Here is a 16,161-nt window from a genome sequence, read left to right on the forward strand (position 1 = left end):
AAAGAACAGTAATAGGGAGGCTTGTAATAGGAGGAATAATTGTTTCGTTCTTGCAGGAAGGGGAGGTATGGCAGGTAGCTTCAGGTATCAGAGACACATCCAGAAAATGGAGTCTCAAGTGTTGTTGGAAATGTAGTACTGGGATGCCTGGGTGGCTCAGCAGTTGAGCGTCTGCCTTGGGCTCAGGGCATGGTCCCAGGCCCTGGGATCGAGTCCCACATCGGGCTCCCTGCATGGAGCCTACTTCTCCCTCTGCCTGTGTCTCTGCCTCTCTCTCTCCGTCTCTCATGAATAAATAAATAAATCTTAAAAAAAAAGAAAAAGGAAATGTAGTACTTATGTCAGGGTGAAATGACCTACCGATTTATGAGTGACTGCTATTGATGTTAAATCCACAGTCAGCTAGAGGCTGACAACACTGAGAATTCTTTCTAGCAAGGAATAAAAGTGACTCAGATAAGACTTTGGATTTGGCTATTATAGATTAGACATAGGTCAGAAACCATTAAAGAATGGTAACCAGAAACTTTTTGGAGAAAGATAGGGCTGTGACAACTAAATCATTACTTGAGACTCTCCTTACTACATTAGAGCCCCCTGTTACACGGCACCTTACCCCTTACTTTCAAAGCACTTGACATAATTATAGTTATTTGTGCAATTTATGGTTTAACATTGGCCTTCCCTGTTGTAAACTTTAAATTTTTTTTAAATTTACTTATTCATGAGAGACAGAGAGAGAGGCAGAGACACAGGCAGAGGGAGAAGCAGGCTCCATGTAGGAGCCTGAAGTGGACTCGATCCCCAGGCCCAGGATCACGCCCTGAGCCGAAGGCAGAGGATCAACCACTGAGCCACCCAGGTGTTCCCGTGACTGTTGTAAACTTAAGGAAGACAAGGACCATGCCCCTTTTATTGACTACTGTATCCCTAGGGCTTGGCACATAACAGGCATTAAACAAAATATTAGGTGAATGCAAAGTCCCCGGAAAGAATCCTAAATATCCTTATGGCCTAAACTGTTAATTCATCAAGTGCCTATTACCGTATTTGTGTACTTGTTTGGACAGAATCTTTATAGAGTAGCTGTTAAGAGGGTAGGCTTTTGGGAGTACAATGAATCTGGGTTAAAAGTTTTGGCTCTCCCATTCACTGACCTTGTTCCCTTGAGCTAATCGCTAAACCTGAGCCCTAATATCTATCTTCATTTGTGAAGTGGGAGTAATTCCTTACCTTGTAGGCCTGTAATGGGAATTTGATAATTTGTATAAAAGAAGAAGCTAGGGTGCCTGGGTGGCTCAGTGATTGAGCATCTGCCTTTGGCTCAGGTCATGATCCCAAGGTCCTAGGATTGAGTCACACATTGGGCTCCCTGCAGGGAGCCTGCTTCTCCCTCTGCCTATGTCTCTGCCTCTCTCTGTCTCTCATGAATAAATACAAATCTTAAAAAAAACAAAAACAAAAAACCCCAAGCTACCCATATAGGTAAGTGCAACTATTATTTGTAGTGACATTTATGACAAAATACACAGTATTGTAAATCTCAATAGTGTAAGGTGCCTTAAAAGAATCTAGTCCAAAAAAAAAAAAAACCCATTTATAGTTTGACTCCCTTCTTAGACACCTGAAAACGCCCAACAACAAAGATTTATCAATATGCAAGGCATCTCAGCCTACCTTTAGATAGTCATCTATCCATCTATCCAGCCAGTCCACCCAGTAATCTTCCACATCGGACCCTATTAGGATGGAACTTCGGACTCATGCAATGCTTACTTTATGCCTTATATGTTCTTCATTGCCTTTCAAACAAAATAAAAAATCTAGAAGCTGGTTACATAGCCCTAAAATACCTGGTTGCTGTTTACCTATCCAGCTTTCTCTCATTTCCTTTTCCCATTTTTACTCTCAGCACCAGCTATACCAGACTCATCAATGTCATGAACACACCACAAAGCCTTTCCACACAATACGATTATACTCTCTGGCTAATTCCTACTGGTTCTTTGGGTTTCAATTCAAACATCCCTTCCTCAAAGCAGCTTTTCCTGGCCTTTTTGGGGGGTCCTGTCACAGCCACAGCTCTCATGTAGCACTTCATTTGTATTGTTTTGTTTATTGTGTATCTTCTTTACTAGACTCTCATCTCCACGATGCAGGAAACTGTGAAGTTCGACACCCAGGAGTTGGCAGATAGTGTTGCTTCGTGAATATTTGGCTGTAGCTTTCCTGTGCCTTCAGGCGCCTGGAATACAGGTGAAACCTGTCAAATACAGGTTGACAGGTTAAGTCTGAGTATCCTGGTTCCTGTTCTCAAAGTGGTTCCGACTTCCAAATGCAGTCTATCACAGAATCTATTCCTGCAGGTGTAGACCAAGGAAGTCAGATTAGAGCGAGTCCCTCTTTCCAGTCTCAGCTCTACATAACAGAAGGCTTTGCCCCTGAGTCAGCAGGATAAAGCGAGAGGCATCACAGTCTATCGTGAGGGTGAGAGGTGGGGAGAAGGGACTGAGAAACCTTTCTTTTATAAATTCCTCTCAGAAAGAGAAACAGACTCACAGAAACAGTATGAGCCAGTTTTCCTCTCTTTCCTCAAATGAGAAAACGTCAACAGATGTAGAATTAGAATTGGATCTGCATGACCTGGCTTATACTTACACTTCAAACTTTATATCCCATTATTCACTCCCACAAACAATATACTGTTTCATTACAGAACTATGTTTTTTTTTTTGGCACTAATTTAAACACCACTTGCAACTTTTTGATGTACTTTCTTCACATGAAGTTTCCCTCCCTGATATCCTTCCAGTCAGAAGAAATTGGAAACGAGGCTCCACCTATCCCCAGCTTCTAACAGCTAGGGAAAACACTCCATCCTTAAGTCTGTATGTCAAATGAAGGGAAAAGTACCTACTTCCTGAAGTTATGAAAATTCAACAAGATAATTTTATGTAAAGTGCTTTTTTTTTTATGTAAAGTGCTTTTAAGAAAGTGTAGCTATCCTGAATTCTCACAGTACTTTCCACTATGTTCTAGGCCATTGCTTCAGGAATTTTTCTGTGCCTATGGATCATCTAGAGATCTTACTAAAATGTAGATTTTGGGCCAGAAGTTTTGGAGTGGGGCCTGGCCTGACATTCTACATTTCTAACAAGCTCCAAGGTGATGCCCATGCTGCAGGTCCACTGCCACACTATGATTAACAATGTTTAAGCTATCCTAGCCCTCACATGAAGGCTCCACACTGGCAGATGCCTTGACAAATTTATTTTGGGATTTTTATCTCCCTAAGCATCTGAAACTGCCTCTAAATACGTGTACACTTGAATATTTGGTTAATGACTAATTCCATCTTCCAATGACTATGTTCTTGGCAATGCAAGTCAGAAGTAGGCAACCCAGGACAAACAGAGGATAGATTTGGGATTAATAAAAGGTTTCTTCTCCATGATTCCCCACCCTCTCTTTCACACATGTTCATGAACAAGGGGAAACACTGAAACAAGTGAATTCTGGGTAAAAGGATAGAATGAAAGTGGCACTCTCAACTTCTGTCAGTTACAGAGCAGATCTTGAATTTAAAAAGACTCTGAGGGGCACCTGGGTGGCTCACGGAGATAAGCGTCCAACTCTTGGGTTTCAGTTCAGGTTGTGATCTCATGGTCATAGGATAGAACCCTTTGTGGGGCTCTGTGCTCAGTGTGTGGTCTGCTTGTTCCTTTCCCTCTGTTCCTCCACCCACTCTCTCTCAAATAAATAAAATCTTTAAAAGTAAAAATAAAAATAAATAAAAAATAAAAGGACTTTGAAAACAAAGTCATTGCTTCCAGGTTCATACCAGCATTGGGGATAAATCCTAAAGACACATCAAATAAAAACGATAGTACTAAAAGCTACAAAACTCTGACCTTCTATATTGTCATGTAACTTCACATGCTGGGTTTGACATAAAACATGGTCGTTAGTAAGTCCACAAAATGAAACAAGATCTCCAACTGGAATAGAAAGTGATTTAGGATAAATCATTTAGGCTTGTACTTGAAGCAAACTTTCAATAGGTTTCTGAAATTTAGGGTTTGGCTCCCCTACAAATGGACTAACTATATCCTTTCAGAGGGTATAAGTCAGGAGTGGATGAATGGATGTAGTTCAGTCTTAAGACAATTAGCAACTTTTTCTTGTTCTGGGCCAAAAAGTCTCTAGTATAAGGAGTCTTAAGAATGAATCCACCAGGTGTCTCATATCATACTAAAGTGACCTAGAAATTGTTACTGACTTAACATTATTACAATGAACTTCATCATGTTATTTTGTTCAAATCCTTCAAAGGGTCTCAGCTGCCTGTGGCTTCAAGTCCAAACTCCTTAGCATTCATGGTTGGGTTCCTGCCACCTATCTCTACAATAATCTCATCCACCTCAGTGCTTCTCTTTCATTGCAGCCTACCAAATTACTTGTAGTTCCCTGGAAACATGACTGCACACAACTATGCCCTTCATGTTCTGCTTGGTATTTTCTCCTTCTACCCAGGCAACTCCTGGACATCCTTTTTTGGGAGCTATCTTGACTCTTGGGACTAATTATTCAATTTTAGATTTTTCTTTGCACAAAAATTTTAAGACAATATATTGTCATTCAGAAAGAAGCTGGATCGAAATGGTTTGGTTAACAAGAAAAACTATTGGGGCAAATACAAGTGCACATTCCAGAAAATATTAAGTGCAGTTTATGTATGGTATGAAAACTCATTATGAGTAAACAAGAAATGGGTGAAAAATTGTAATTTATTGAAACTCAACTCAAAAAATATAAGATGCTGTAGTGTACAATATATTACACAAAGCACCCTCAGGTGCACATTCAAGTCAAGTAAGAACTCCATATCCCTTTCCCTAGCCCTCCCACCCTGGGATCTTAGTATTTGTTCCATATACAATCATGCACACTTAATTTGAAAAAGGAAGCCCCAATATATTTTGATGTATTAATTAGCACCAAACAAGAGTACAGTTCCATTTTTTTAATAAACAAACAAACAAAAAAAACAAACCCAATCAATAAACCAACTGGAGAGCTAATGGACTCAGCCAATACTGCTGACATAGATATTATACATTCATGTAAATACACAGCCTATTCTACCCTAAACAACAGTGTGGCTGGTTCTCAGCCTTTGTTCAAGTTGGCAATTGTCCCCATGTTGCAGTGTTGGAGCCAGTCTGTTTCTAAAACAAAATTGCTATTTAGGAACTTCCTACACAAAGCTCATCGGTCTTTTTTGTTGGAAACAAGTCTAAAATTGGTGTGGAAAACTTAGATCTTTCAAGGACAACCACTGGCCGTAGATAATGAAGCTGTTTTAAGGCAAGCTCTCCACAGTCTGTTAATGCTTTGTCCAATACAACCCTCAGGTTCTCCAAGGAAGGAACTGCTGCTGTCTCAGCTACTATCAAAGGTGGGATTGCAGTCAGGTTCTCATGAATTGCAGAGTCACTGGAAGAATGAGGTATGTCAACTTCAGGGTCATTGTCATTCACCATATTATTTGCCATAACACTCCCTGTTAAGTCATTACTGGGTTGTGAAGAACTACTTAATGTTAAGTGCTCCGAAGGCTCCCAATCATCAAAATCGTCTTCTTTCTCTTCACTTTCCTGAATAAATTTCAGAAATGAAGATTCAAATCCCATAGGTTTGTAAGTCTTCAAATCAAATGACCTAGGCTGTGGATGCTTCCTAAAATTCTCTTTTGGGACATGGGTTGAATTTTTTACAGTGTTTTCTTGCCCTGAACTTTGCTGCCCAGTTTCTGAGTCTTTGATCCTTGGTAAAGGCAGCTGGAAACTTGTGAAGTAAGTCCCACTTTCAGTCCCACTAGGATTAGGTATGGAATTTTCTATTTTACAAGGAGGAGGCTGAACTATATTACATTGTTCCAAAGAAGTGGTTTCCGAACTATGGTTACATTTCAAAGTTCCTCTGTAGAGCAGAGTATCTGCATCAAACACTGGTTTGCTTTCTGTACATCCTTTCTGACCTCCCTCCCTTTCGCCTGGATGAAGGGAATCAGTGCTCTGGGCAGGGACGCTACTGTCACCTGGGGAATGGCTGTGCTTCGTGCGCTCTGATTCACAGCTATTTTCTTCTTTCTTTATATAGGGGTCTGCTTCAGAAGGGGGCTCTTCCTTAATTTTGGTACCATACTTAACACAGACGACAAGATTTTCCATCTGTTGCTCTAAATAGGCACTACTCATCTGATGGGTGCGTTTATAATGCCTCACTATGCTGCTCTCCAACTTCACCACAGATAAGCATCCTTGAACCATGCAGGGATACTGTGTGTGCTCAGACTGCTCCACACACATATGGAGGGCTTCAGCTCTTGTTTTAAAACTAATCGGAGCCTTCTTTTCTTTGATTAAACTACATTTTTTAGCTTTAGCATTAAATGATCTCCTGGTAGTCTGATGTTCATGCCCCTGAGTAAGCGCTGTAGGACACACCTTTTCACTCCTTAGTAGCCTTTCATTTGCCACTTTCTGGCTTCTAAACAGATCATCGTAATAGTCTTTATGTCGGTAATATACATGTTGAGAATAATTACTGCGATGGGTGAAAATCTGGCCACAGCCATTAAGATCGCAATGAATTTCATAATCTGAATGTATTTCTCCTTCAATATTATGCTGTTCCATCAAGTGGTGCTTCAACTTGCTGAATGTATAAAAAACAGCAGGGCACTGAGGCTGGTTACAGGAAAACCTTGCTGCAGATTCAGCTTCAGAAAGCACTTTAGGCTCTTCAATATGGTCTAGGTTATGAGAGTCACTACAGTGCTTAGCAAGAGCTTTGGAACACAGGAAGCGTTTGTTACATTCCTTATATTTGCAAGCAAATATCTTTTTACATTTGACAAGTTCCCTTTTGGTTCTTGCTTTGTCTTTCTCTAAACATAATTGTTCTTTGTTGTACTGATGTACAGTTCTGTAATGACGAATCAAGCCTTTTAGATTGGTGAATGAGGAGTTGCAAGTTTTATGGATACAATGGAATGGTTTGTGGTATTTATTCAAAATATAGCAGAGATTTCCTTTAGCAACAGTTCTCCTGCTACCTCGTCCCTCTCTTCCTTCTCCTTCTTCTCTATGGCTACCTATTGGTGATGAAATATCAGATGTTTTACTTTCTGTTTCTTCGCAGGATGACTCCAAATCTGTTTCTGAACTGCATTCATCCTTTTTAGAGTGACAGTGTGGCTTCTCAGAGTTACTGCTGGGATCACGGCCAAGTTCTGTAGGGCAATCACCTTTCAATCTGTCTACTGAGCATGGGCCTTCATGATCACATTTTTCATTATCTAACAGTTTGTGAGTTACTCTGTCACTGCCAATCTGATGTTTATTTTTATAATGAATCCTAAGATGTGTTTTTCTTGTAAATGACCTTTGGCAAATATGACACTGGAATGGGGAATACCGATGTTGAAACATGGTTAACTGAAGGACTTTTTCTTTTGAATAATTATGTTTTTTAAGATAATGCATTAACAAAGCCTCTCTGGTCACAAATTCATATTTGCATCCTTGAAGCTCACAGAAAAAAGGCTTAGCTGCCAACTGTGCAAGGTACTGACTTGGCATATTCTCATCTTGATTCTGAAAATTAAGGTCTGATATAGGTGAAACCGATTGAAGAGACTTAGCACCACTGGATGGGTACCCCTGCAACGACCCTGAGAAAGATCCATGTGTCATTGAGTTTTTCAAGCTTAAATGTTTCAAGCGTAACAAAAGTTCCAACATGGTATCCTCTGTACACGGCCTTTTAGAAGCACAAATGGAAGCTTCTGTGGAATAACCTTGATATTCTCGTTTGCATTTAGTATGAATATTGTGATCTAGACCTTCATCGGGGGAGTCACTGTTTGTATCTGAGCTGGGTTTAGGTTCTGCATCAAACTTTTCAGTTGTTTGATTATGTTCATTACCCAAACAGGGAAAGAGATCTTTTGTCTTTATCTTTTTGGGTTTGAAATGGTATGGGTGAACCTTCCGTAAATGCTTTTGCATCCCTCTTGCATTTTTGTATGTGGAACCACAGCCATCAAAACCACAGGTAAACTTAGTCCCATCAAAACAAACTGCCACACTGGAACATTTTTCTTTTAAACTGGAGGGCACAAAGACCTTCTCATGAGATAATAATATATCCTGCATGGTTTCAGAGTGATCCAGTGTATCAATTAACTCTTCATTCAAGGAAGCTGAAGAGCTATGACTTAACTGATCACTAGAATTACTGTCACTGTTTTCTTTCAGATTTTCTGCAGTTTCTATTTGAGAATTAGCTGATCCTGCACAGAAAAGAAGATCCTCAGGTAAATGTGATTTATCAGTTTGGTCAAGTAGATGGGGCTGATTGATACTATCTTGCTTTTCACCTGGTGCAGCCTCCTCAAGTTTCACTGATTTTTTCACATCTCCATTTGAACTTTCAACATTATGCATTGAGAGGTGATCTTGGTATTCAATTTTGGAATAATAGAACTTTTTACAGCCAACAAAGTTGCATGTGTAAGATGCATCCCTAAAGTGTTGTGCTTCATGGTGGTAAAGCTGTCCCAAGTCACTGAAAACAATATTACAGCCATTTAATTCACATTTATAACGCAGATCATCATGTTTTTGTTTATGGTTAAGTAGTTCATTCACTGATCCAAACCTTGCATAGCAATCTATAGATACACACATATAAGGTTGAGGACCACAATGCACTTGTTCATGCTCCCGCAGGTGAAAAGCAGACATGAAATGTCGTCGACAATAAGTACACTTCTCTCTTCTGTTTTTCATATCCAAGTAGTGCTTGGCATTTTCATCATTATTTTGGTGTTCAGCTTTAAGATGCACACTTAAGTATTTAAATTGTTTAAATACACGGGAACAGTCTGTGCCAGGACATGGGTACAGATCTCTGTCTTGCAGGTGGCAATCTTCTAGTTTGCTGAATGTGACATATTCATGAGACTCTCCTTTGGCTTGTTCATCCAAGGACTGGTTTTGCTCCAGGGTTGCAGAGGGGCTCTTGGGACAAATTCCCTTTTGAGAGCCTTTCAACAGTAATTTCTTTCTAGAGCGGTCCCTTCTGCTTGGTGGCATTTTAACATGTTCCATCACATGAGGAACAAATATTTCTTTTCTCTTGAATTTTTTAATACAAACTGGACAGGTGTAAATTCCATCTTCCATATGCATCTTAGAATGATGAAGAATCCTGGCCTCTATACATTCCCGCTTACATAACAAACAGAAAAATTTATACTGAAGCCACCTCTGGTATCTTTCAGAAGAACCAATAGGTTTTTTGTCTCTTTTCTCTTTATGCTGATCTGTTAAATCTCTTCTTCTGTATTGTTTATCTTCTTTACCTTCCTCATAATCACTGAGAAATGATTCTAAAACATCTGTGTCATTAATAGACATTTCATAGCCACTTAGATCATCATCAGAATCGGAGGCTTCTTGTCCTAGCAGTTGGTGACAGTGTCGTTTTAAAGTTTTCCAGTCCCAAAATTCAGGATCAAAAGGCCAATGGGCCTTTAAAGCTAGTAAGAGCTCACATCGGAGAGAATTTGGAACTGGTGCATTTTCTTCATCAAATTTTTGATCTGGCTGCAAATACAGTTCTTCCAACATATTAAATCCATCCAAACTGGGTTCAATTAAGAATTCTGTAAGCTGACAGGCTCGTCTGACCTCTAAATCTTCTGGTAAAAGACAAGCAATTGTTTTACAAACTGATGCCTTCATTTCTTCATCTTCGCTTGATCTGAGTTGAAGAGCTCTGACACATAGTAAAATTGACACCCCAAGACCAGCATCTTGAGCCTATAAGAAAAATAGGGGGGAAAGTCATTATTCTTTTTCATATTAAATATTACATAACTTTCATTGGTAAGATATATACTTCTCAGAACTTTTAGAGTTCTTAAATTTATGTTTACTCTCTCTTCCTGCAACTGACATTTAGATCCTGCTTACATGTTACAACCATGAATAACAATGAACATTTATAGAGTGTCCAACTTTATAAGGCACTACATATTAAAGCAATCTCTAACCCTCAAAGAATTTGCTTATATGCCAAATGTATATAAACAATAAAGGTATATGAATTCAAAGGAATTCAGGATAAATAAGGTCATTGAAGTTGATTCAAAAAAGAATTGTCTTAAGCTGGTTAGAAGGACAGGGCTTAAATAAATGGGTATAAAAGGAAACACCTGTATAAAAGTGAGTCTAGGATTGAATTCAATTGAAGAAACACATGGGTCATGAGAAGCTGGGTGTTTTCAAAATCTTAAGGCTAAAATAAATGATGCTCCATTGCCCCCAAAGCCTTTTTTTAGAGGTGGGAGGGGCAGAAGGAGAGAATCTCAAGCAAGCCTGAACCAAAGCTGGATCTCACAACCCTGAAATCATAACCTGAGCTGAAATCAGGAGTCTGATACTTAACTGACTGAGCCACCCAAGTGCCCTGCCCTATTTTCTCATAAAATAATTAGTACTTTATGGGAAAGTACTTCCCATGGGAAAAACAACAGAGTCTTTAAATCTCTATATAGCAAGAGGTTCTCAGAAACTAGTCAAAAATCAGGAAAAAGATCTGGTCATTATGTGATAAAAGGCTAGTGCATACAAAATGATTTATGTGAGAGACTGAAATGGAATGTGAAAATATGAGCAAAGTAAAGTGGGATTGATTATATGGCAGAGTGGCCTAAAATTCGGTACTTAAGAGCATAAAGGTTTTTAAAAAGTTTTACCTCCGCCCAACATGGGGCTCTATTCATGACTCTGAGACAAGAGTCACATGGTCTACAAACTGAGCCAGCCAGGTCCCCAAGAGCATAGAATTTTGAATCAGATTTTGACTACCTTTGAATACCAGGCTTCACTACAGTGACAAGTTCTTAAATCCTAAGTTGTTGCTGCCTCATCTATAAAATGATAACAGTAGTGGTAATGTTAGATTTTCCTCCTAGTATTGTTATGAAAATGAAGATAATATAAAGTGATTACTATGTTGCTGGCACATCATAAGTATTCAACAGAATACCATGTAAAATAACTGAGGATAAATTCTGTTGTTCACACTGGTAATCAATTTGTTAAGCAATTCTTCTGTGTTGGGCACCATTCTAATTCTAGGAACACAAAGAAACAACTACCATCAATTTACAGAACCCTTACTACATTCTAGGCACTACTCCAAATACTCTTTTCATACATTATCCTCATTTTATAGATGAAGAAACCACAGCTCAGTAGGTTAACTGCCCAAAGTCACCAGCTAATAAGCAGAGGAACAAGGATTTAAACTTAAAGCGATCTTTGTACATAACCCGAGTTCTTAACCACTTTACACAGCCAATAAAAATTCCAAAGCTTATCTGACATGGCTATATCCCATGTGCCCTGGATATAATGTATCTCACCACTTTCATTCCTTCAGCTACCTGGTTTAAAATCAATTTAGTTTTATCTATCAATGTCTTCAAAATTTATTTCCATATTCCATATCCTAATTCTAATATATTCACCATCTTTTAACAAGTAACTTCTTGGTATACTTGTTTAGAATGTATAATGGTATTTTCAGTCTGTTTTTTGAAAAGTGCTTAGTAATTTCATCAGTTTTACCCTTTTAACCAGATTTGACTATTTAAGAAAGAATGGACATTCTCTGCTGTTTATCTCAGTCTTCCAAAATGGAGTTTAAGTAATCATAATTTGTTGAGAACAAATTATTTATGACTTATTTTAAAACTTATCAGATCCTCCAAGTTCTCTGTGCTCTAATTTATAAATGATAATCAATCACATTATGCAATTTGTCAAGATACCCATGGTCTAGTCCTGACTCTGCTGCAAAACAGGTTTATGATCCTTACAAGTCACATAACTTTATGTGACTTCTATGATGATGTACTCTGGCTTAAGCTATTTATATAAAATGGAAGCCCAGAAGATAAAAGGTACTGTTATAAGGCCCTCTCCATTATATACTCATTGTTGCCTTCTTTTTTTTTTAAAGATTTTATTTATTTATTCATTCATTCATTCATTCATTCATTCATAAGAGACACAGAGAGAGAGGCAGAGACACAGGCAGAGGGAGAAGCAGGCTCCATGTAGGGAGCCCAATGTGGAACTTGATCCCGGAACTCCAGGATCACGCCCTGAGCCACAGGCAGACTCTCAACCAGTGAGCCACCCAGGCGTCCCCACTATTGCCGTAAGAGGCCTAAAGCCCACACAAGCTTTTCAGCATCATTAACCTGTTCCATCCCAAGGTTTATGTCACTTTTTACTAGTTGCCTCCCAATATCTTTTTCCCTCTTTTACTCTAAGAACAGAATACCTGATTTCTATTGGTTATAAAGTAACCTGAAATAATGAATATATCTCGTCTCCCTTGCAGCTAGATATGGATGGCCCTGTGTCTGTCTGTCTGTCTCTGTGTGTGTGTGTTTGTGTGTATATATACTGGAGGGAGTGAGGAAAAGGTGTATCATAGTGTGGTTCCTGTGGTTTTTCCACTCCCCTCGCCCCCGCCACCTTGCTATCTGGAATGGAGACATGATACCTAGGATTGGAATAGTTAGGTTTTAGAATATGAGATCAAACTATATATTGACTGTAGACAGACAAAAGGTACCTGGGTTTCCATTAAGTGGAGCCACTATAAGCCACCTTCGCCTGTCTGCCTGGATTATTTATCTATATGAGAGAGGGAGAAAACTTCCATCTTCTTTAGACCACTACTATTGCAGGATATCTACCATTCATAGAACTAGATCCTAACTGAAATAGGTCAGATCATTTCTCTTTAAAAACCTAGAAGTGAGTCTCTCAGTTTGAAAGGAATTCTACCTCACTTCCTTTCCACCCACCAGTCCACATCTTTTCTACCCTTCAGGCCAATTATCATGAATGATTATAGTAGAAAGTACCCTAGACTAGGCTTAAAGAGAAATGGGTCTGGTTATGCAAATGGACAGAAATTCCTTAGTCTGTGTCAGAAACCCATTTTCCCTAGTCCTCTAGCAGCTTTCTCATTTTCTGTGGTTTCTCATGGTAAGTAGAATTCTAAAGTGACCCCCCCCCCCAGTGACTCTCACCTTTGTATAATCTCCTCCCCTCAAGTGTAAAGGGATCCTGTAAATACAGTATCATTCCTATGATTATGTCATATAGCAAAAAGTAATTTTTAAAAAATAAAGTAAGGTTTAACTAAATAAGTTAAATATAACTTTATTATATTTATAAGTTAAATAAATATAAATAAGTAATATAAATAAATATAAAAATAAATATAAGTTATATTTAACTTAGTTAGTTAGGTGACTAAATAATTATCACCTAAGTTATCTATCTGACCATGAATTTACATTTATTTATTTATTTATTTATTTATTTATTTATTTAATTTACTTTTAATAAAATGTTTTGCTTCTTCCTGTCTTTATTAGAAAAGACCAGAATAACATATTTCAAAAAAAAGTATAGGATATAGACGGTTACGACATTAGAAGAGACAGGATGTATCAAAGATACAACTGTGCCTTGACTTTGGTATAAACAATTCTTGGATGTTGTCAAAGAAGTAACCCATAAAACATACCCATTTGCCATTATAGATACGGGTATACTAAGAGCTCACTCATGAGCAGATACTAAAAACAACACAAAAATAGAGCAAAAATAGAGTTAAGATTCATCCTGAATCTCTAGGCTGGTAGGCTTAGCATATATATAGGGCTGAACTCAAAACACAAGGCTTTATATATGGTGCTTCCTCTCATTTTAGCAAATATTTATTTCCTGAAAATATCTAACTTGCTTCCGATTGGTTTTCACAGAGGTTTACAATTTATATACAGTTGATTCTGGAACTGTTCTACTCTTTCAACACTTAGAAAATGTATCATTCCATTCTTAAGGAAAATATAAAAACAGAAAATTATTCTAGTAAAAGTAGATATAGAGTAGTTGAAGTGACAGCTCAGAAACATAATTGTTCTTTACTCCAATGGCCTGTCCCTTCAAATTACTATTTTTCCATTAAGAAAAGCTATGGATTCCAGAAGGTCAATCCGTAGAAACTGCTAGATATGTCCAGTTCCATAATCTTATTAAAGCCCATTATTTCTCATTTTCCCTCATCTAAGAGGAGTTGCCTGAGAAGTTATCTCCCCACTCATTCCTCCATTTCAGGACAATTATCATAAAAAAGCAAAATTACTCACTTCAGTTTGTATAACTCTAATCAGGCAAAATAAATGCTGCTGTGTTTTAGCTATGACACCAAACTGACGACAGCGCTCCAAAAAAGTGTCTAAAGAAGGGTCAATTCTTCTTTGTAGTTTACTCCAAAAGAGAGTCAATTCCCTATAAAAAGAAAGATTAAGGTAAAACATTTAAAGCAACTGGTATTTGCTATCCACCTCCCCACCCCATTTTGGTGTTTTGTTTGATTGTATTTAATAGTAAGCAAAAACTAGAGGAAAAAAAAAGCTATCTATATTCCTTATTGTGTCCTTTCAAACTGGTAATATTGTTAAGAATCCTCTCTGAAAATTCCACCACTTTTCTTCTTTGTGGAGAAAAGTTAAAAACAACAGATTACTTCCTTTAATTATTTTTTAATTATTTTTTGACTACTTCCTTTATATTGACTTTTTTTTTTTAATGCTCGGATCTAATGAAGGACCCGAATTCACAACCCTGAGATCAAGACCTGAGCTGAGACCAAGAGTTAGACATTCAACACTCCCATCGTGTTCCAAAAGGTTTTATCCCTTACACTGGTAATTATATTGACTGAATTAAACCTGATCCAGTAGGCAGGGATCATCTGACATTCCTAAACTGCTAGCAAAATGTACACAACTAATAAATATTCTAACAGCATACTTCTCCACACTAAATCTGCTCTTTTCCAGCTCTATTAAATTTGATGATGCTACTTAGGCATGTATTTTGGAATGTTTAAATATTACTAATAAAACTAGTAAAATGGCATTCTTGGAAATGCCTAAAATATGAGAATCCTATAAATATTCATTATGGAAACAAAGAAAAGTTTGGAAATAAGTTAATTAAAAGCATTGAATGGGTTAAGAGAAAACTCTTAAGGAAAAGCACTAGAAAAGCACTAAAAAATACCTAGGATAAAAATGCTAATATGAACGTGAAATGTGAATGCAAGGTAAGTCACTGAGTAAAACTAAAGAGAGAATGTTATCACTTAAAAGTGACTTGGGGGATCCCTGGGTGGCGCAGCGGTTTGGCGCCTGCCTTTGGCCCAGGGCGCGATCCTGGAGACCCGGGATTGAATCCCACGTCGGGCTCCCGGTGCATGGAGCCTGCTTCTCCCTCTGCCTGTGTCTGTCTGTCTGTCTGTCTGTCTCTCTGTGACTATCATAAATTAAAAAAAAAAAAAAAAAAAAGTGACTTTTTTCTGTACATTCCAACACTTGGGATCAAGTCCCGAGCTGGGCTGCCTGAGTGGAGGAGCCTGCTTCTCCCTCTGCCTGTGTCTGCCTCTTGCTCTCTCTGTGTCTCTCATGAATAAATAAATAAAATTAAAAAAAAAAAAGTGACTTTCTTCTGTACATTCCAACACATATTGTAATATTTGTTAAATAACTTTCATAAAGAAGTACTATTTCACAAGCCAGTTTTAGAACACTAATATCTATTGCTGGGATCCCTGGGTGGCGCAGCAGTTTGGCGCCTGCATTTGGCCCAGGGCACCATCCCAGAGACCCGGGATCGAATCCCACATCGGGCTCCCGGTGCATGGAGCCTGCTTCTCCCTCTGCCTGTGTCTCTGCCTCTCTCTCTCTCTCTCTCTCTGTGACTATCATAAATAAATAAAAAAAATTAAAAAAAAATCTATTGCTATTAACAGACTGTTATAAGGAAGATATGCACAAATACAAGGCTTAATGAATGAACCTATCTTTTTTATAATAGAAAATAAACATATTTAACAGAACTTATTTTATTATACTTTTAAAAGCTTATAATCATTTTGTGATGGAACATTTGATCTATAATAAATAAAATGAACTTAAAATGCCTTTAA

General features: G+C 38.1%; 1 protein-coding gene across 1 annotated transcript in view; it reads right to left on the reverse strand.

Moving 5' to 3' along the window:
* Positions 1–5,008: 5,008 nt before the first annotated feature.
* Positions 5,009–16,161, reverse strand: part of RLF (RLF zinc finger) — a 91,669-nt gene continuing 80,516 nt past the window's right edge. Inside the window, exons 7-8 of the mRNA XM_077844570.1 lie at positions 14,318–14,459; positions 5,009–9,893 (exon numbers count right to left, since the gene is read on the reverse strand). Coding sequence (XP_077700696.1) covers positions 5,247–9,893; positions 14,318–14,459 — 4,789 coding nt within the window. The 3' untranslated portion in view covers positions 5,009–5,246. The remainder of the gene's footprint in view (positions 9,894–14,317; positions 14,460–16,161) is intronic.

This window comes from Canis aureus, chromosome 13, assembly GCF_053574225.1.
Source record: "Canis aureus isolate CA01 chromosome 13, VMU_Caureus_v.1.0, whole genome shotgun sequence".
Classification (NCBI taxonomy): domain Eukaryota; kingdom Metazoa; phylum Chordata; class Mammalia; order Carnivora; family Canidae; genus Canis; species Canis aureus.